Genomic DNA, 23,288 nt, shown 5'->3' on the forward strand with positions numbered 1-23,288 from the left:
CAGAATACTGTGTAAAAACCTCTTTCATCGATACTTTTTGTTTGCTAACTAAATAAAAGTGCAGAATAAACCTGCTGGAATTGTTCCTGGATTTTCCTGTCTACTGCATGGAGAATGCTGACCTTCTTGCTTGACTCAGAAAAATTATGTAGAGAACTTCTAAGTTTACACTGACTTTGCATGCTTGTTCTAGGTCAGTGACTCAGGGACTGATGACGACAGTAGGTCAGAATAGAAACCAGGCAACTCAAAATTTCAGAAGGAGCTTAGAAATAGCAGCCCAGTGCTTTCTTCTAGACAGGTTTACTTTACACTTCTTTACTAGAAACTAAGTGCCCAACATGTTAAAGGATCAATACCCATGGTACAAGGTTTGGATATATATGCAGCTGCCCATCTCTGAATGTAATGAAAGTCCATGTATCTAAATACAGTATCTCTCAAAAATTGGTACACCCCTCACATTTTTGTAAATATTTTATTATATCTTTTCATGAGACAACACTGAAGAAATTTACGCTTTGCTACAATGTATAGTACAGCTTGTATAACAGTGTAAATCTGCTGTCCCATCAAAATAACTCAAAACACAGCAGTTTAAAAAGGACAGGTTCCACACAGAACGGGCCATGCAATGGTCGACCAAAGAAGTTAAGTGCACGTGCTCAGCATCATATCCAGAGGTTGTCTTTGGGAAATAGACGTATGAGAGCTGCCAGCATTGCTGCAGAGCTTGAGGGGGTGGGGGGTCAGCCTGTCAGTGCTCAGACCATACGCTGCACACTGCATCAAATTGGTTTGCATGGATGTTGTCCCAGAAGTAAGCCTCTTCTAAAGATGATGTACAAGAAAGCCCACAAACAATTTGCTGAAGACAAACAGACTAAGGACATGGATTACTGGAACCATGTCCTGTGGTCAGATAAGACCAAGATAAACGTATTTGGTTCAGATAGTGTCAAGCATATGTGGCGGCAACCAGGTGAGGCGTACAAAGACAAGTGTGTTTTGCCTACAGTCAAGCATGGTGGTGGGATTGTCATGGTCTGGGGCTGCATGAATGCTGTCGGCACTGGGGAGCTACAGTTCATTGAGGGAACCATGAATGTCAACATGTACTGCGACATACTGAAGCAGAGCATGATCCCCTCCCTTCAGAGACTGGGCCGCAGGGCAGTATACCAACATGATAATGACCCAAACACACCTCAAAGACTACCACTGCCTTGCCAAACAAGCTGGGGGTAAAATGTGATGGCCTGGCCAGGCATGTCTCAAAACCTAAACCCTATTGAGCATCTGTGGGGCATCCTCAAACAGAAGGTGAAGGAGCGCAACGTCTCCAACATCCACTGTCTCTGTGATGTCATCATGGAGGAGTGGAAGAGGACTCCAGTGGAAACCTCTGAAGCTCTGGTGAACTCCATACCCAAGAGGGTTAAGGTAGTGCTGGAAAATAATGGTGGCCACACAAAATATTGGCACTTTGGGCCCAATTTCAACATTTTCACTTAGGGGTAAACTCACTTTTGTTGGCAGTGGTTTAGACATTAATGGCTGTGTGTTGAGTTATTTTGAGGAGACAGCAAATTTACACTCACTACTTTACATTTTTGGAAAGTGTAATTTCTTCAGTGTTATCACATGAAAATATATAATAAAATATTTACAAAAATGTGAGGGGTGTACTCACTTTTGTGAGATACTGTATAATATTGCAATCATCATTAAAATAGGTGATAAAAAGGGTAAAGGGATCTTACAGATTCATCTGACCACTCGTCAGTCTCATCGTCCTGTTGACCTAAAGAAAAGACAAACAACTTTTAAGACCTAAATAATTAAATAAGGATTTCAATATATAATATTTAGAAATATTTTTGCTTTTACCTGCCCCATAGTCTCTTCTTGGAACACTCGGTGGAGGCTTGTTTGTTATTCTGAAGATAGACATATTTAATTAGAAATCAGCTTTCGGTATTGTAGAGAGATTCTCTAGTTCAGCCTTTCTCAACCAGGGTTTCTAAGCGTTCCTTCTCAATGACCAATAGTCAATATAATTCTTCCATGCCCACTTACACTAACCAGTGTAAGAAATCACTTCTACATTGGCTGGCAATGTAAGGTGGCACTTTTCTATTGGCCATTACTGTACAGAGAGACTACAGTTTTCTTAGTCAGTTTATTTTTGAGCCATTTTTATTATTTGTTTTATGTCATGAACATTATTGAAAATAGTTTTGTCATATAGATCTAACGTGCAATGAATTGTAAATATATTTTTTTTAGCTGGGTTTCCCTGGGAGCTGAATATTATTTCAAGGGTTAACTCCAGGGTTAAAACGTTGAGAAAGGCTGCTCTAGATTAATGAACTAGGATGCAATGTGTATAGTAAGTAGGAATCCTTAGACAAAAGCCGGCATATTAATGTGGCATAAAGTGCACAAAGCATGGAATATGTTAGGTGGGGTTGGAAGGTAGTGAAGGAGTCGTAAGGAGATGAAGTTGTATTCACAATCAAGGCTGAATGTTCATCACCGGATCCTGCAGACACACAAACTTTTGAAATTCAGTTTCACCCCTCTGCTAGGATCACCCCTTCACACAGAGGATTTTATTGTATGGAGGGATGGAACACAAAGATATGACTGAGAACTATACATTGTAAGCTGTAAATGTGCGTCGCCTATTGGGCAACTGTGTCCAATGGTAAATTTGGCCGCATTCACAATTAAAGTCAAGGTCCATTAGGCCTCTTTAAATGCAACATGCCATCCTGGAACTTTATAAACTGCTATCATATATAAAATGCAGGCACTTAGGGACGGTTACAGATCACTGTAAACATCTAAGCAAGCACCCTTTTATACAAATTCTGACCTATGCCGGAATAGTCATGCCCTATTCATTCCTCTTCAGCCTCCTGCACCTTACCACTGGTAAGAAAAACCTTCTGCTGAAATGATGGTGCAAAGGAGTGGAAATTGGGAGGGGCTTCACATTATCATAGGAATCCACAATTGACATAATAAAGAATCCTGATTTTGGGGTGTTCATAAAAGATGGTTTAAGCTAAGTGCAGACAAAAAACACAGGCATTTACGTATGATAACAGTATAAGTTTCAAGAGAAAATTCTTAACCTTATGCATTCAATTGGACTGAAACCTACAAAGTGTACTGGCTTTTATTTTATGCTGGCACTCAAGCTGGCTAAACCCTGGAAGTTTAAAATATACATTTTCACGTGAACAAGTAAGAAATATTGGGTGAAGCGCTTAGTGGTTCCGAGTACCACTCCCTCTGTGGCCACCATGATTTTACTCAGTGGAGCATAAGAACTCAGCAAGGGACCACAGTCCTGCTCAGCAGTATACTAAATAATTAGTTGTGTAGAATTGCCCTTAAATACTACTGTCGTTTTCATCTGAATGCATTTTCGTCTGAATTTCGGGTATTTTCTTTATCGTTTTAACAAACAATAACGAACGTGCAGAATCCGAAAACCGAAAGATCCGACAAACAAATGCTTTATTTTAATTTTTGTTGTGACAACAGTTCGATATAGAATATAGATAGGAGATTTGATATGACTCTGACAATAGCAATCTGTGTGCATCAAACCTGTGGTCGAATGTGCCTAATCTTAGCTCTATTAGTCCAAGATTATTCTACATAGAGAGAAAAGATTTGACATAGAGAGAAAAGATTCAACATTATAGAGACAATAGCAAAAAAAGGTTGAATGTGCCTAACCAAACTCTATTAGTCCAAGATTATTTGACATAGAGAGAAGAGATTCGACATGAAGATTCGACTAAGCAGTTACCGCGAGCGGACATTTATAGTCAAATGCTCCGTCCATAGACTATAGAAGAATTCTAATGTTAGTTGACTAGTAATAATAATTAATAAATATAATTATTACTAGTGTCATACAATATTAGAATTCTACTATAGCTTGTAGGCGAAACATTTGACTGGAAATGTACAATTGCGGCGTCGTACAGTTTAGATGCTCCGTTGAATCTTCTTAGAACATTCAACAGACACCATAAGCCTTCAATGACAGATTCGACCTTAATCATTTCGGATTTTTGGACAAATGCATTTTTTAACAAAACAAAATAAATAAAAACAAATTTTGGGAGTAACTAAATAAATTAATTTTTTGGACAAAAACGAAATATTTCAGTGTGCACATGTCTACTGTCTGATACTAAAGGCTCATTTTTTTCTAAATAACTAACATATTATATTTAACCTGCTCTGTGGAATGGCTTTGCACAAATCAGCCCCGATCCTCCGCTTCTTGGGTCCCCCTTGGGCGCTCTGGGCTCCTTCCCCCTCCCGAGTGCCCCCACAGCAAGCCATCTATCTTATGGACACACGGAGTGGGGCACGGCCCCATCCCCTGCTCCCTCCACACTCTCTGTGATTGACAGCAGTGAGACTAAACTCTGGCGGGGATTTTCTTCAGCCTGCAAATATTTGTAAAATACACAATACGGCCCTTGTGCTAAAAAGTTTGGAAACCCCTGTTCTAGAGGTAACCCAGGTTATAAGGATGTGCACAGGTAGAAATAGCATTTTACTTCCATCAGCATCAGAAAATAAATGAAAAATGACCAACTTTGGCTAGGCGGTGTTTTGTTTTATCAGGCAGAAAGACCAGCAGGCAAACCAAGTTTGTACAATAGTAGAATAGTCAATAGATGTTGCTTAAAGGGCAGACTATTGGCTACTTTGCTTTCAATCCAGCCCTGCTTTTCTTAGAGATTTATTTTTCAGCCCTGGTTCACATTGATGCGATTTGGAATGCGATTTGACATGTCAAATTGCATGCCAAATCGGCGGCTATTTGCTACAATGGAATCGTTCAAATCTGTGTGACGCCGACTTAGCGGCACCGCAATGATTCCCAAAGGTAGTTTCTGTACTACTTTTGGTGATTTCAGGTGCGAACCGCACAGATGTCTCTGAAATCGTTGAACTGACATGCGGGAATGAAATAGTGCTTATCCAGCTAAACTCGCATGTTTTCAATCCCGCAGTAGTGTGAACCTGGGCTTAAAGTTTAAAAGGAAAATAGTGGCATATGGAGTGGATCAAGAACTTTCTCAATTAGGATATCTTTTCCATATGTTCCTGTAGATGTCAAATTCAGGGTGGGGGGGGGGGGGGGGGGGTTGCTTTTATTAAAAGGAAGATAGTAATAAAAAAAACGTATTTGCCAGTAGTTTGAAATCGTTTCTAGAGACACTTTACTTACTTAAAGCTGGAAATAAAACCACCCTTTCAGGGCCCCCCACCACCACCCATGCAAGGGTTAAATGCAGGTTAGAGTGTTTTTGTTTTTTACTCTGCATTAACCACTTCAGCCCCAGAAGGATTTACTCCCTTAATGACCAGGCCATTTTTTGTGATACGGCACAAAACTGACAATTGCGCAGTCGTGCAGCGCTTTACCCAAACTATTTTTTTTTCCACAAATAGAACTTTCTTTTTGTGATATTTGATCACCTCTGCAGCTTCTATTTTTTTCGTTATAAACAAAAAAATCTTACAGTTTTGAAAAAAAAATAAAAAATAAATAAATATTTTTTTTGCTATAATAAATATCAAAAAAAAAAAAAAGAAAAACGAATTTCATCATTTTAGGCCAATATGTATTCTTCTACATATTTTTGGTAAAAAAAAAAAATCGCAATAAGCGTATATTGATTGATTTTGCGCAACATTTTTAGCATCTACAAAATAGGGGATATATTTATAACATTTTTATTATAATTTTTTTTTTCTACTAGTAATGGCAGTGACCAGCATTTTTTAGTGGGACTACGACATTGCGGTGGATAAATCAGACACTTTTGATGCTTTTTTGGGACCATTGACATTTATACAGAGATCAGAGCTAAAAATAGCTACTGATTACTGTATAAATGTCACTGGCAGGGAAGGTGTTAACACTGAGGGGCAATCAAGGGGTTAAATGTGTTTCCTGGGAGGTGTTTCTAACTGTGTGAGGGGGGGGGGGTGGAACTGACTGGGAGTAGAGAGAGATCACTGTTCCTGATCACTAGGAACAGACAATCTCTCTCTACTTCCCTGTGAGAATGGGGATCTGTTTGTTTACATTGACAGATCTCCCTGTTCTGGCTCTCTGTGAAACGATCACGGGTGGCCAGCGGACATCGCAGTCGCCGACCACACGCATTGGCTCTGGCGACACAAGTGTGCCTGCTATAGCCATTAAAGCAGGGATCTTCAAACTATGGCCCTCCAGCTGTTGCGAAACTACACATCCCATGAGGCATTGTAAAACCTGAGATTCAGACATGACTAGGCATGATGGGAATTGTAGTTGCTGAACAACTGGAGGGCCATAGTTTGAGGAATCCTGCATTAAAGGGATCGAAGTACACCTACGGTAATCTGCGCAGCCGAGCCAACCTGCTGCAGTATAACTGCAGTGGCTGGTCGGCAAGCAGTTAAAGGGGTTGTAAACCCTCGTGACTTTTCACCTTAATTCATCCTATGCATTAAGGTGAAAAAACACCTGGCAGTGACCAGTTCCTCAGCCCGCCAGTTTTACTTACCTGAACCCTGGAACTTCATCAGGTGGGGACGTGCTGTCCCTCAGGGTTCTCGGCTCTTGATTTTATAGATTGATAGCAGCGCAGCCATTGGCTCCCACTGCTGTCAATCAAATCCAATGACACGGACGCCAGCGGGCATACGTTTGGCGGCTATGTACGCCAAATGCTGGACTCGGGAGATCGCCCGCAAGGTAACCCCCCGGGATAGCACTTATCCTAGGGGGTCATCTGATGTGGGGAGGAGCTGCCAGAGCCGCCGAGGGACCCCAGAAGACGGTGTTCGGGGCCACTTTGTGTGAAACAAGCTGCACAGTTGAGGCAAGTATGATATGCTTGTTATTATTTTTTTTTTTAATAATCAAAGCTTTACAATCACTTTAAGGTTAAAAACATTTCACAATTTCCTATGCTCCCCTACTTCCCTAAATGCTTATCTGAGTCCTCAATCAATCCTGCACTGCTGCATCTCTTCCCTCCTCTTTCTTTCTACTCCGAGGGACTGAGGCAGCAGCAGGAGAGCAAGTGGCAAGTGGTTTGCTGTGGAGGAGTAGTGGACAACTCCAGTGAGGGATCCCAGCAGAGGAGGTTTGGGGCCGCTCTGTGCAATACCAATAAATTGCCTTTAGAAACACTTTAAGTCTAGTGAATAAGGAGTAATACTTACCCCTAGCTCCAGCAGGCTTTCTCCATCCATACAATTGCATGCTTGCTTCCTCCATGTAGAATGCAGGGCTAGCATTATATGCAATGTTACCAGAAAAAAGTGGACAGGAAGCTGGCAACACTGGGAAGTATGGGAAGTAATACAGTCTCTTCAGATACCCCTAGAAATAAAGGTCATTTAGGCCTTGCAGTGCATTAGGGGGGACCTCACTGCAAGGGTGATGACACACTTCACTGTTGCTTTGTCCTAGACCAGCCTTTCTCAACCTTTTCAACTTAGAGGAACCCTTGAAATCGTTCTCTGGTCTTGGGGAACCCCTGCTAAAAATTAGAAATCTACAACTCCTGATACATTGGTGTAATGGTCAGTGGGAAGAATGGTCCCTACACTTGTGGTCATTGGGAAGAATTACCTCCTTACAGATAGCTAAAAAGATCAATGGTGTCAGTGGGAACTTATCTGAGAGGCAGAAATTGCCCAATGCTGAAGGAACCCCTAGCAACCTGTGGAGGAACCCTGGTTGAGAATCACTGTCCTAGAGAGGCAAAGCACAAGGTGACTTTAAAGTGGTTCTAAAGGCAGAAGTTTTTTTCTTTTTTTTGCCTTAACTACTTAACCACTTGCTTACAGGGCACTTAAACACCTTCCTGCCCAGACCAATTTTCAGCTTTCGGTGCTCTCACACTTTGAATGACAATTACTCAGTCATGCAACACTGTACCCAAATGAATTTTTTGTCCTTTTTTTCCCACAAATAGAGCTTTCTTTTGGTGGTATTTTATCACCTCTGGGGTTTTTATTTTTTGCGCTATAAATGAAAAAAGACCGAAAATTTGGAAAAAAAACGCATATTTCTTTGTTTCTGTGACAGAATTATGCAAATTATTAATTTTTCTTCATAAATTTTGGTCACAATTTATACTGCTACATATCTTTGGTAAAAATAACCCAAATTAGTGGATATTATTTGGAATTTGTGAAAGTTAGAGAGTCTACAAGCTGTGGTGCGAATCGCACAAAATTGATCACATCTGATGTACTGGTGGCCTATATCGCTTCTTGTGAGCCGAACAAGTCAGGAAAGTACAAATACCCCCCAAATGACCCCTTTTTGGAAAGTAGACATTGCAAGGTATTTAGTAAGAGGTATAGTGAGCTTTTTGATGTTGTCATTTTTTTCCCACAATTCTTTGCAAAATTACGATTTTTCATTTTTTTTTTTTTTCTCCACAAAATTGTCATTGTAATAGGTTATTTCTCTCACGTGGCATGTGTATACCACAAATGACACCCCCCAAAAAATTCTGCTACTCCTCCTGAGTATTACAATACCACATGTGTGGGACTTTTTCACAGCCTGGCCACATAGAGAGGCCCAACATGCAGGTAGCGCCATCATGTGTTCTAGGAACATAAATTACACATCTAACTTGTTGACTATTTATTACACTTTTGAAGCACCAGGACAATGACACGTGACACTGATGACAGATGGCACTGATACGTGGCAATGATGGCACTTATACGTGGCACTGATGACAGGTGGCACTGACAGATGGCACTAATATGTGGCACTGATGACAGATGGCACTAATATGTGGCACTGATGACGGGTGGCACTTATACGTGGCACTGATGACACGTGGCATTAATACGTGGCACTGAAACGTGGCACTGATGACAGATGGCACTAATACGTGGCACTAATATGTGCCACCGATGACAGATGGCACTAATACATGGCACCGATGACGCGTGACACTGATGACAGATGGCACTGATAAGTGGCATTTATGACACGTGACACTGACAACAGATGGCACGTGACACTGACAGGTGGCACTGATGACAAATGGCACTGATACGTGGCACTGATGACAAATGGCACTGATACGTGGCACTGATGACGGATGGCACTATGTGGCACTGACGACACGTGGCACTGGGGGCAGGTGGCACTGGGGGCAGGTGGCACTGGGGGCAGGCGGCACTGGGGGCAGGTAGCACTGGGGTGGATGGCACTGGGGGCAGGTAGCACTGGGGTGGATGGCACTGGGGGCAGGTAGCACTGGGGTGGATGGCACTGGGGGCAGGTAGCACTGGGGTGGATGGCACTGGGGCGGATGGCACTGGGGCGGATGGCACTGGGGCGGATGGCACTGGGGCAGATGGCATTGGGGCAGATGGCATTGGGGCAGATGGCACTGGGGCAGATGGCACTGGGGCAGATGGCACTGGGGCAGATGGCATTGGGGCGGATGGCATTGGGGCGGATGGCACTGCTGGGGGCGGATGGCACTTTATTTATTTATTTTTACCTTTTTTTTTTCCCCCCACAGGCAGAACGGCTGCCGCTGCAGCCGTTCATCTCTCCCCTCTCCCCTCCTCGCACAGACAGTGCGAGGAAGGAGAGCGGCGCCGAGAGATGATCTCATATGTTTACATATGAGATCATCTCCCATTGGACACGCCGATCACGCTGTAAACGGCCGCTGTGATTGGCCGTTTACAGCGATCTGTGTTTGCCTGTCCCCGGGGGACACGGCGAACACAGAGCTTCCGCGATGCGCGCCCGCGGGGGCGCGCATTGCGGAAGTAAACATCGGGCCGTCCAGGGACGACCGCCCGGACGAATGCGCCTGCTCTACGGCCGTCATTCGGCTATAGGGCGGGCGCGAAGAGGTTAAAGTGGAGTTCTGGTGAAAGCATTTTTTTTTAAATTGATTCTTGCATTATTACTAATTTAATGAAAAAAGGAGAATACAGTGATCGTGATCAATTTCAATAAAATATACATTTCTTATTGTAATATTCTCTCCCTCCATTTGTGGCCGTTGCCATCATGATTGTGGGCATGTGAAGCCCAATCCAGATCGCTTCCTGGATCAGTTTTGGAGAGGTGCATGTTGGCTACCCAGCATGCACCTCTCGATCTCACTCATGCGCGATTCACCGGCGGCTGTAGTGATTTTTAAGCACAGTACTGCCCACAGACTCCTGGGAAATTATGTGTCATCATATTCCAGGAGCATAGGCGAGGGAGGAAGTCACGAAGAGCTCCACGGACCAGGAAGTGGCAGATTACGAGGACTACATAGCAACAGGGCATTTAGGGCAAGTATCAAAAAAAAATTCAGCCAAAAGGTTTGTTTATAGCTTACAAGGAGTCTTAATGCCAAAACATTTTTTAGGGAGGAACTCCGCTTTAAATACCAGAAGGATTTGCCCCCTTTATGACTAGGTCATTTTGTGCGATACAACACTGCATCACCTTAGCTGACAATAGCACGGTCTTGCGACGTTGTACCCAAACAAAATTGACGTCCTTTTTTCCCCACAAATAGAGTTTTCTTTTGATGGTATCTAATCACCTCTGTAGTTTTTTGCGCTATAAACAAACGAGAGGGACAATTTTGAAAAATATCCAAAAAAAAAAAAAATGTATTCATCAGTTTAGGCAGATATATATTCTTCTACATATTTTTGGTAAAAAACAAACAAAAAAACAAAAACAAATTCGCAATAGGCGTATATTGATTAGTTTGCGCAAAAGTTATCATGTGTACAAAACTATGGGATCGATTTAGGGACTTTTATAACTTTTTTACTGTTTCTACTGGTTATGGCGGCGATCTGCAAATTTTAGCGTGACTGACATTGCGGCGGATAAATCTGACCCCAAATTACACTTTTTGGGGACCAGTGTCATTATTACATTGATCAGTGCTATAAAAATGCACTGATTGGTGTTAAAATGACATTGGCAGGGAAGGGGTTAACACTAGGGGGCGATCAAGGGGTTAACTTTGTTCCCTTAGCATGTTCTAACTGTAGGGGGGATGGGCTACCCGAGACGTGACAGAGAACACTGGGAACAGAAGATCTCTGACATGTCCCCTGTCAGAATGGGGATCTGCCTTGTTTACAAAAGCTGATCCACATTCTGCCTCTGTATTAGGCGATCACGGACCGCCGTCAGACATAGAGTATGCCCAACCTGTGGGCACACCCGCCACTGTGCCTGCGCGAGCCAACGTACAGTGATGGCGGTTCACACAGGAGAGCCAAAAAAATAAAAAATCGCCTTGAGGCGATTCAGTTCGCAGTTGTAGCACTATATAAATCATTCATTCACGCTACAGTACAACTGTGGGTGGTCATTAAGTGGTTAAAGTGTTACTAAACCCAACACCCAGCATTCACTATATCTGGTCTCCCACAGTACACAGAACATGGGGTTGCAATCATTTTAGTAAATATAAACTGCTAAATACTTTTTCTCATCTGCAGTATATAGCAGTTTTGTGATTTGTGATTTCTATCTGGTTAAAGCTTGTAGTAGTTTTCACACTGCACCGGCTGTCCTATCAGGACCAAGGACCCCCTGACTCTGTCTGGACAGTGCCGATTGGCCCTGTGCTGAACACATCGACTCTCCCAAGAAAGAAGAAAAACTCTCTAGCAATACATATCAAACTGAGCATGTGCAGGCTGACTCCAGTAACTCTTATCTTATCTGGACGTGTTTTGGAGTCAGTAGAAGAGGAGGACGATCTGTGCATACAGGATCAAACAGCCTTTTTACACAATGTGGAGGCTTAACCCCTTAGGTTCCACAATAAGTATAACAAGTATGCTTTACTCCATATACAGACTGATTTTACTGTTGGGGGTTTAGTAACACTTTAACGCATTCTCTGCAAGATAAAAAACCTTCTGTATTCAGCAAGACCCCCCACCCCCCTCCACCTTATACTTACCTGAGCCAGTGCTGTGCCCGAGAATATTTGCTCTCTCCTCTCTATCCATCCTGACTAAACATGAAAGCAGTAGAAGGAGCGGTCAATCACTATCTATAAAAGTGGATCGGGGGGTGGGGCCGAACCATACTGTATGTGTCAAAGGACACAGAGAGCCTGGCTCAGGATCAAGCCTGTATAAGTGCCCCCATAGCAAGCAGCTTGCTATAGGGGCACTTGGAAGTGGGGATTAGCCAGGAGCGCTGGCGAGGAACTCCAAAAGAGGAGGATTGAGGAGCGGGCAAGTATGATATTTTTTTTTTTTCCTTTTCACTTTAACCTTTTCAGACTTCCTGGTAGACCTTGAATTAGCAACCGTTTACCTAGGAATGTCTTTGCCTGAAATATGGACTTTTGCAGTTAATAGCACCCTTGTGACAGACAGGTTACAAGCATTGGTCGATATAGTAATGCAGCCTTTAACCTTTTATCATGGAGGAAACCTTGAAATTACATTCTAGGCTCAGGGAACCCCTGCTAATAACTGCTATATCAAAAGTTCACAGTACATTGTGCTCCTTAATTTGTGATCATTGGGAAGATTTCTCCCCGTCATTGTTTCAGTAAATACTCATCTGAGAGGCATAAGTAGTTCTCTGCTCCGGGCGGCACAGTGGTGTAGTTAGGGCAGCATACTGATGTAGTTACGCCGGTACAGTGGTGTAGTGGTTAGCACTCTCGCCTATCAGTAAGAAGGGTCGCTGGTTCCTATCCCAACCACGACACTACTTGCCTGGAGTTTGCATGGTCTCCCTGTGCCTGCGTGGGTTTCCTCCGGGTACTCCGGTTTCCTCCCACACTCCAAACACATGCAGGTAGGTTAATTGGCTTCTGTCCAAAATTGGCCCTAGTATATGAATGGGGACCTAGGATTGTGGGCTCCTTGAGGGTAGGGACCGATGTGAGCGTGCAATGTACAGGGATAGGGACAATTGTAGACACTCACTCAGGTTGAACTGGATGGACTGGTGTCTTTATTCAACCTTATTAACTATGTAACTATGTAACCTCTGGAGGAACCCTAGGGTTCTGGTACCCTCATTGAGAAGGGCCGGACCAACATGTGTATGTAGACAAGTCTATTTTATTTAAATGTGTCCCAACATCCCATGTCATATTTTTCGGTCACATTTTTCTACCGGCATCAATTGATACAAACTGTATTTTTATTTTTTTCGTTCAGCCATCAGACAGATTTCTCCATCCACACAAAGGAGGTGGTTGGAGGAATTCCCCTAATGGGACATGAGCAGACTCTATTGTTTTTGTAAATTTAAGTTTGTCTAAAGCTACAGTTTGGCTCAGACTAATTATGTCAAAGTTCTGGTTTCTGTACCAGTTCAGCTGGGTTGTGCTAGTTTCCACTCGGCCATGAGTGTCGCTGTCACCACCATTAAGTATTGGAAATGCAACAGGCTGAATGCATTGGGTACCCCTTTTACTCAGAAATAGCCCAGTGGGAGTGGTTCCCTTGCTGTGCATTCTGGGTAAGGGTACTTAAGGTACAGGTGCCATATTTTTGTTTTGTTTTTCGTTATGCCGACCTCTTGGCCCTCCTGGCCTGAGGTGTGTACTGCCTGTCTCTATGTCTTGGGGCCGGATGGCCCGAGGCTTTGTAACTGAAAGGGTGGGCCTAAAAGTCTTGGGGCCTACCGATCCAGGGGTGGTCCTGTGCTGTCTTGCCTGCGGGGAGAAGCCAAGCGACTGGAGGATCCTGGGGAGGACTTTTTCAAGAGAGGACCGAGCAACACGGCTGGTATCTCTGAAAGAGCCTGGAGACTCAGTTGGAGGACCCATCCTGGGTCACCTATCACAGAGTACCGACGGATCGGCTAAAAGAAACTGGTACTGTGTGACAACTCTTTAATTCCTCGACAAGTTGCTGGTTGTGCTTTCCTGTGGCAGAGGATTGCACAACGATTTTGCTGAATTGACAAGTCTGTGGCAGAGACTTTTTTGGAGCATCTAACCGGCTGCTAGGTCAGGGAGAGAGGCCTATCCGGTGGTTGCTAGATCCAGTCTGTGGAAGCTGTTTGTCCTCTGGATCAAGGAAATACCTCTAACCCGCAATTACAAGGACAAGGTACCTGAACTCCCCTTAACCCTCTATTCCTCTATTGCAAAACTTCATGTTCTTTCAAATAAATCTTTGGAAAAAGTACTAAGTGTTGGAGCCAACATTCTTTAATCCACGCTACAACGGGACCCCTAGGATGGACACAGTGAGCAGGCGAGCTAACGGTAAGCCCAACAAAACCCAGCAGCTCCTTTGTGGGTCAGTGCTACATTTACGAAAGGCAAATCCACTTTGCACTGTAAATGCACTCGGAAGTGCAGTCGCTCTAAATCTAAGGGGTAGATCTGAAATGAGGGGAAGCTCTGCTGATTTTATCATCCAATCATGTGCAAGGTAAAATGCTGTTTTTTATTTTCCTTGCATGTCCCCCGTGGATCTACAGCGACTTTACTTCCAAGTGCACTTTCAGTGCAAAGTGGATTTGCCTTTAGTAAATAACCCCCATTGCATTCTGACAGCTGCTCCTGCCATTGTCACATTATATTGAATAGCAGCTGCAGCCATTGATCTAGCAAAGTTTTCTAGAATGTCAATCAACTTCAGTTGAGCAGGGGCAGCCACGCACTGAATTGAAATTTGACCAGCACAATTTTTATTTTTTTACTTATTATATACTATTTTTCCTGCTGTACTGATAAAGTATAAGAGCAAGAATTAGCACACTGCATCATTGGCAGATGTGCTTATTCCCAGCTCTGTAGAGTTATTTTGTAATGTGCCTGCGTGTCCTCCCATCTCATCATACCATGTTATTGTGAGTCATAACCACATGGCTACTGTATGCTGAGCTGACATAATATTCTGAAGATCCATTCCAGCACCCTATATGGCCTGTCTTCAGTGTCTGTACACAATCACATGGTTTATCACCACTGGCCCTGATGGAGAGTTTATACCTACATGTCTGATTGCTTCCCTACATTTTTGACCAGCTTTACACATAAACTGGCATATGTTTTATCTGTATAAATAATGCCTACTGATGACACTATGCATGTTATTTTTTTGGAAACCTGCACTCACAAAAAAATAAAGATAATTGCTGAAAATGCTAGCTGTCTGGCTTCAATAGCTGACAAGCATATAGCAAATGAATTCAGAATTCCTCATTTGTATACTATTTCAACAAGACAACCAACCAGCTTTTTTAAAATGTCAGCAAATATACATATTTATATACATAGGCATGTGCACAGGGTGTGCCTTGGCACACCCTAATCACCCTGTGTGGTACATGTTCCCCGTTTAAACCCCTTATATTTCACCAAAGCTCCCTGACGGGGGTCCTAAATAATAAGAAAAAATTGTAAAAAATAATAAAAATAAAAATAAACATTACAACTATTGACACCATCCACTGCCCTGCTGACACTGTCAGTTTATATACACATGCATTAGGCTGTGCACACCAATGTTTATATATCCATAAGGGGAAAATGCAAAGGTGTGAATCCAGCCTAAGACTGTTACACTGCTGAACAGCATTTTAAGAACACGTTTTGCATATTATAGGATCTATAAGGGCTCATGCACACAAGTGCATTCCTCATTATAGTTTAAACATGTTTTGGCTATTTTGGGGTTTGGGACCCCTTTCTGTTGCATACGGCCACCCATAGACATAAATGGCATGGTTCACTATTTGCATAAAACAGCAAATGTGTACAGACAGAAGTCTCCAAACACAGACAGTCTGCTCTTGGGACCTTACGTACAGTTCCCAACTGTCCCTGATTTCAAAGGACTGTCCCTGATTTGGAGCAATGTCCCTCATTCCTCCTCATTTGTCCCCTTATTTTGGTCTGATCTACAGTGGTGTGAAAAAGTGTTTGCCCCCTTCCTCATTTCCTGTTCCTTTGCATGTTTGTCACACTTAAGTGTTTCGGAACATCAAACCAATTTAAACAATAGTCAAGGACAACACAAGTAAACACAAAATGCAATTTGTAAATGAAGGTGTTTATTATTAAAGGTGAAAAAAAATCCAAACCATCATGGTCCTGTGTGAAAAGGTGATTGCCCCCCTTGTTAAAACATACTATAACTGTGGTTGTCCACACCTGAGTTCAATTTCTCTAGCCACACCCAGGCCTGATTATTGCCACACCTGTTCACAATCAAGGCATCACTTAAATAGGAGCTGCTTGACACAGTAAGGTCCACCAGAAGATCCTTAAAAGCTACACATCATGCCGAGACCCAAAGAAATTCAGGAACAATTGAGAAAGAAAGTAATTGAGATCTATCAGTCTGGAAAGGGTTATAAAGCCATTTCCAAAGCTTTGGGAATCCAGCGAACCACAGTGAGAGCCATTATCCACAAATGGTGAAGACATGGAACAGTGGTGAACCTTCCCAGGAGTGGCCGGCCGCCCAAAATTACCCCAAGAGCGCAGCGACGACTCATCCAAGAGGTCACAAAAGACCCCACAACAACGTCCAAGGAACTGCAGGCCTCACTTGCCTCAGTTAAGGTCAGCGTTCATGCCTCCACCATCAGGAAAAGACTGGGCAAAAATGGCCTGCATGGCAGAGTTCCAAGGAGAAAACCACTGCTGAGCAAAAAGAACATCAAAGCTTGTCTCAATTTCTCCACAACACATCTTGATGATCCCAAAGACTTTTGGGACAACATTCTGTGGACCGATGAGACAAAAGTGGAACTCTTTGGAAGGTGTGTGTCCAAGTATATCTGGCGTAGAAGGAACACTGCATTTCATAAAAAGAACATTATACCAACAGTAAAATATGGTGGTGGTAGTGTGATGGTCTGGGGCTGTTTTGCTGCTTCAGGACCTGGAAGACTTGCCGTGATAAAAGGAACTATGAATTCTGCTGTCTACCAAGAGATCCTGAAGGAGAATGTCCGACCATCTGTTCGTGTACTCAAGCTGAAACGAACTTGGGTTCTGCAGCAGGACAATGATCCTAAACACACCAGCAAGTCCACCACCGAATGGCTGAAGAAAAACAAAATGAAGACTTTGGAGTGGCCTAGCCAAAGTCCTGACCTGAATCCTATTGAGATGTTGTGGTATGACCTTAAAAAGGCCGTTCATGCTCGAAAACCCTCTAATGTAACTGAATTAGGACAATTCTGCAAAGATGAGTGGGCCAAAATTCCTCCAGGACGCTGTAAAAGCCTCATTGCACGTTATCGCAAACGCTTGGTTGCAGTTGTTGCTGCTAAGGGTGGCCCAACCAGTTATTAGGTTTAGGGGGCAATCACTTTTTCACACAGGGCCATGATGGTTTGGATTTTTTTTCACCTTTAATAATAAACACCTTAATTTACAAATTGCATTTTGTGTTTACTTGTGTTGTCCTTGACTATTGTTTAAATTGGTTTGATGTTCCGAAACACTTAAGTGTGACAAACATGCAAAGGAACCGGAAATGAGGAAGGGGGCAAACACTTTTTCACACCACTGTATATAGCTGTATAGAAAATGCATTTTTTATCTGTTTTCCAACACTAAACATTTCATCTGATTTCTAAACTGCTGCATTTGTAAATTCCAAAAGCCAATATAAAGAATAGTAGTGGTTAAAAAAAAAAGCACCTGTGGGTTTAACCAATCTTGTTTTTTTAAAGTGGGTGTGGCCAGGGTGTGTCCTCTGCCTGCATACTTTTGCTGATAGGTGTCCCTCATTCCCATCTTAAAAAGTTATGTCTGTATGCATGTACCACATTATGCAATGGGAACAAAATACGTCAGTTTGTTCACACTGTATGGAGTTATGAGTACAAAAGACCTCCATGCAATTTGAAAAAAAAAAGTAAAAAAAATAATAACTTTCTTTAGAAAATAAATACATTTATTGAATTTTTATTGCTTCAATAATCATATATAGAGTTTTGGACATCACGTGCATCAAAAATTCAGCTACAGGTGTATACAGCGCATAGTTTATCTGTATAGAAGTCTATGGGCCAACCTATACAGTTATGCCAGCAAGCAAACCCTGTAGTCTGTTGGTGTCTGAGGCTACACAATGCAAATGGAGCGACTTCTCTGTGCCTCTTGAATTTTTTATTGATGTCAGTCAAAAGGGATGGGGGGGGGGGGGGTTGGGGGGAACAGTTACCCTGCCTAAGGCCCAACTCTGTCTCTGATTTGGGGGATGCAATGGTGGGAGCGAATACCAATGAACACCAACTCTCATTGAATTTCAAAGATTTTAGAGCAGCATTGGCCAAGACATCAAAATATTTCAGGTGTTTGGTTTATGAAATGAGTGGCTTTGCAAAATAGATCTGCCAGCTGCAGAAACAATATCATCAATGGATTACCTGGTGATCCTGCAATTAGGTCCCTTGCTCCAGAACTTCCTGTTTTAGTTTGACACTCTGTCCTTGTGTCCCAACTGTGCTACTACCTTGTCACCTTGCCTCCACCTTCAGCTGGAGACGATCAGTGGTGGTTTCAGCACATATTATCCACTTAAGCCCCAGACCATTTGGCTGGCCAAAGACCAGAGCACTTTTTGCAATTCGGCACTGTGCCGCTTTAACTGACAATTGCGCGCTCGTGCGACGTGTCTCCCAAACAAAATTGATGTCCTTTTTTCCCCACAAATAGAGCTTTCTTTTGGTGGTATTTGATCACCTCTGCAGTTTTTATGCTTTGTGCTATAAACAATAAAATAGCGTCAATTTTTGAAAAAAAAAAAGCATTATTTTTTACTTTTTGCTATAATAAACATCCCCCAAAAATATATAAAAAAAAGTTTTTTCCCTCAGTTTAGGCCGATACGTATTCTTCTACATATTTTTGTTTAAAAAAAACGCAATAAGCGGTTGGTTGGTTTGCGCAAAAGTTATAGCATCTACAAAATAGGGGATAGTTTTATGGCATTTTTATTAATATATATTTTTTTTACTAGTAATGGTGGAGATCAGCAATTTTTATCATGACTGCGATATTATGGCGGACACATCGGACACTTTTAGCACAGTTTTGGGGCCATTCACATTTATACAGCAATCAGTGCAATTAAAAATGCATTAATTACTGTGTAAGTGTGACTGGCAGTAAAGGGGTTAACCACTAGTTGGCGCTGTAGGGGTTAAGTGTGTCCTAGGGAGTGATTCTAACTGTGGGGGGAGGGGTTTTGTGTGACACATCACTGATCACTGCTCCTGATTACAGGGAGCTGTGATCAGTGTCAGTAGGCAGAACGGGTAGATGCTTGTTTACATTAGCATTTCGCCATTCTTCCTCTCCGTGAGACGATCACGGGTATCCCCACAGACATCGGGTCCGCGGGGCCCACGATCCAACTCATGGAGCGCAAATTGCTTCTTAAAGGGCAATGCACAGGTATGCGATTCTGCCTGTACGTGACCTTCTGTCGCAGTATATGTGCATGAAGTGGTCGGGAAGCGGTTATTTAGACATGGTGCACTGCTGTCACCATACATAAACCCTTTCTGAGAAATGCCAGGCAACCATGGCTGGTGCACATGTATGTAGACAGAAAGTGGCTGCAAACAGGCTGCTGAAAATCAGCAGCACTGAGATTCAACAATGAATGAAAATAAAGTGAAAGGTATTTTTATATGAACAAAAATAGAAATGGTTTACGATTCACAGTACTTTAGAAAACCAAAAGGAGCATGTTTAGGACATTCACCAAATATTGAATGCAGATGAATCTTCAAGGTGCTTGTATTTTAAATGACAGGGATTGATTTACCATCAGTGAATGTTCTAAAGCAGTCACATTCACTGCTGTATAAATATGTCCCTTGACATTTTTGCGTTTTTGTTTAGCCAATAGAAAGCACTAGAGGGAGGAGAAGGAGAGGAAATTAGGGGTAGAGAGCTGCTATTTGAGCGCTGTACAAGCATTTTTCTGCATTTCTATTGAAGTCGATGGGGCCAAAAATGCTTGTAATCTGCCAAAAAGAAGCTCATGTACTTTTTTTGAGCTTCAGATGTTTTTCTTCAGGCGAAAAAGCGCTCATATGTGAACAGGGGCCATTGGAATGAATGGGATTTTACTTGTTGGGAGTTTCGGAGCTTAAGAGCTGTGCGTTTTACAAGCTGAAAAACGCACAGGTGTGAACAGGGCCTGAGAGTGACAGCGTGTTTAGGTTTGAACAAAAAAGAAAAAAAAAAAAAAGAAAGGGAAGGTGGATTGGAAAAGAAAGCAAAGCGCACACATCAGCATGAACAGACAAAGCAAACATAAGTAATCATTGAGCAGATTGAAGGTGCATGCAATGATTTTCATACCGATCCCATGCATCTTTCCCAGTCCTACAAAATAACGCCACCTGATCATTTTGGAACCTAAACATTGAGGAAGGAAGGACAGAGCCCAAGATAGGAGAGAAATCAATCACATTAAAGATTAACACCAGCAAAATAAATCACAGCAACAAGTATATCAGTGGTTTTTAATTACTATTAGCGAAAAATTTGTATTTTTTTTATTTTTGATTTGAAGAGATTGGAAATACAATCCTACACAATACCAATCAGTTTGAGCTTATTACTTCTGGTTTTAGTGCGTTAAAGTGAATCCATATGAAACTGAACCAAAGCGCCAAAGGATGAAAGTAAGTGAAAAAACCTCATGTATGTGTAAGAGAACAAATTGCTTTACCACATAATTAAAGCAGCTGCAGTGTGAAATTGGTGTGAACAATTAATAAATGATAAAAAGTATACCGCGCTAAATGCTAAAAAAAAAAATGACATACAGGTAATAAATAATACACTGGTAACAATTAATACAATTAATCAGACCTTCCCCAGTGAAAAAAAGTTGCTCGTGCTAGTGAAGCAATATCCAGTGCTGTGACTTGAATAGACGGATGATTCCATGCTTCTTAAAGAGGAAGTAAACCCTGATGAGTTTACTTCCTCTTTGATTCCCTGCAAAGGTAAAGCATATTGGACTACTATGCATCGCATAGTAGTCCATTATGTGTCACTTACCTGACACAGGAGCCAGCAAAGTCACTGCTGTCCCCTGTAGTTCCGAGCATCCATCTTCTTGGTGGGTCTCTGTGGGTCTCGCTGCTCCGGCGCTGTGATTCGCCGGAGCAGCGATGACGTCACTCCTGCGCATGTGCACGGGAGCCGACACTCGCGGCATATCGCCGCGATCTGCGGCTTACCCAGTGCGACTGCGCGCGGTGGCTGTCTTTAGGTAAATATCTCCTAAACCGTATAGGTTTAGGAGATATTTCTTGGACCTACAGGTAAGCCATAATCTAGGCTTACCTGTAGGTCAAAGTGGTTTGTAAGGGTTTACAACCAATTTAAGTGCTTTAAATAGGGTGCCCCCTATTGAAAACGTGAAATCCGCCTGGTTGGTTGATGCAGCTGCTGCGCTCAGTAAAGGCTTGATTTCCGGATTGAATGTGTCACAATAAAGCGACTCAACCTCTCAGATTGGCCGTCCTCAGGAAGTAACTTTATTGTGACACACTTCCGCTTACACATTCAATCCGGAAATCAAGCCTTTACTGAGCGCAGCAGCTGCATCAACCAACCAGGCGGATTTCACGGATTCACTTATACCTGCTGTTCACTCCGGGTGCCAGGACATTAGGCACTCATACATGAACATTCACCGCTTCCGATCATTGGTCCAGAGGATATCCATAGGGGTCGCCCCACGCGCGCATTTGACCTAACTAGTGATAGTTGGTCCACTCCCAGGGGTGAGTGCACATCTATTAGGGGGGCGCCCTATTTAAAGCACTTAAGAAGCATGGGCTCATCCGTCTGTTCAAGTCACAGCACTGGATATTGCTTCAGTAGCACGAGCACCTTTTTTTCACTGGGGATGGTCTGATTAATTTTATTAATTGTTACCAGTGTTTTATTTATTACCTGTATGTCATTTTTTAGCATTTAGCATGGTATACTTTTTATCAGTTAAAGTGAACCCATTGAGGATATGTAGCAGGTTCACTTATCAGTTTGTTTTTTCTTCCAGATGATGCATCAAACAACAAAACGTTTATGATGTAAAGACTTTGGGATGAAGATTGTGTTCTGTACAGGCATACCCCACTTTACGTACACTCGGGAGTATGGACATACCCACACCAAGTACAGACATTCCTGTGCAGCCACAGTATGGCCTGGAAGAGGTGCTGCCCTGAGTTGTCGCAAGTGAAGAGGCAAAGTTCCCGCCAGTCAATCCAGAGTTGCCCGTCAGCCAACCAAAGGGTTGCCGTCCATCCACTATAGGCCCTGACCCCCCCTACTGCAGCCTATAGCCCCCTACTATAGGCCCTGGCCCCCCCACTACTACAGCCCATGGTTTCCCATATAGGTCCTGACCCCCCTTACTACTACAGCCCATGGCCCCCCCTCGATATAGGCCCTGACCACCCCCACTATAGGCACTGACCCCCCTACTACAGCCCATGGACCCCCACTATAGGCCCTGACCTTCCCTACTACAGCCCATGGCCCCCCACTATAGGCTCTGACCCCCTACTACAGCCCATGGCCCCCCACTATAGGCCCTGACCCCCCCTACTACAGCCCAGGGCCCCCCACTATAGGCTCTGACCTGAACCCCCACTATAGGCCCTGACCCCCCCCTACTAAAGCCCATGGCCTCCCCGCTATAGGCCCTGACCCCCACCACTACAGCCCTTGAAGTCTTTGTATGCCTGCAAATGGCTATTGCAACACAGTACATGCATTGAGAAGTGAAAAAGGGTATTGTTTCACTTTAAGTACATTTTCCTTTTACATACATGCTCTGGTCCCATTGTGTACTTAAAAGTGGGGTATGCCTGTATTCAGTTTTTATTTAAAGTTGAACTCCATGCAGATATAAAAGAAAAATCTATTGAGTTTTGTATTCCATTTTTCAAATGAAGGGATAGGTAACAACATGATGAATGCCCTTAAAATCCTTTTTACTAAAGAGGTACAAAATCCTATGCACAGACAATGTTGACGCGTTTCAGGCAGGTGGGCTTTAGTTAATTATAGCTAAAGCCCACCATGCTGAAGTTTGCGGAACATTCTCTGTGAATAGAATTTTGCGATAAGGAATAGGGACGAGCTCAAGCGTGTTCGCATGGTCCACGTGCAGAGCCCGCCAGGAAGTTGCTGCGCTAATCACAGACAGTGATCGATCTCTGCAGCCGTGCATCGGGACAATGT

The 23,288-nt window shown here is 43.0% G+C and overlaps 1 protein-coding gene across 1 annotated transcript in view; it reads right to left on the reverse strand.

Moving 5' to 3' along the window:
• Window positions 1-23,288, reverse strand: part of BLNK (B cell linker) — a gene marked incomplete in the record, with an annotated part of 346,417 nt that overhangs the window by 60,089 nt on the left and 263,040 nt on the right. Inside the window, 2 exon segments of the mRNA XM_077455234.1 lie at window positions 1,764-1,804; window positions 1,891-1,940. Coding sequence (XP_077311360.1) covers window positions 1,764-1,804; window positions 1,891-1,940 — 91 coding nt within the window.

Source organism: Lithobates pipiens, unplaced genomic scaffold (genome assembly GCF_037356315.1).
Source record: "Lithobates pipiens isolate NorthernLeopardFrog02 unplaced genomic scaffold, aLitPip1_a1.2 Scaffold_25, whole genome shotgun sequence".
Classification (NCBI taxonomy): Eukaryota; Metazoa; Chordata; class Amphibia; order Anura; family Ranidae; genus Lithobates; species Lithobates pipiens.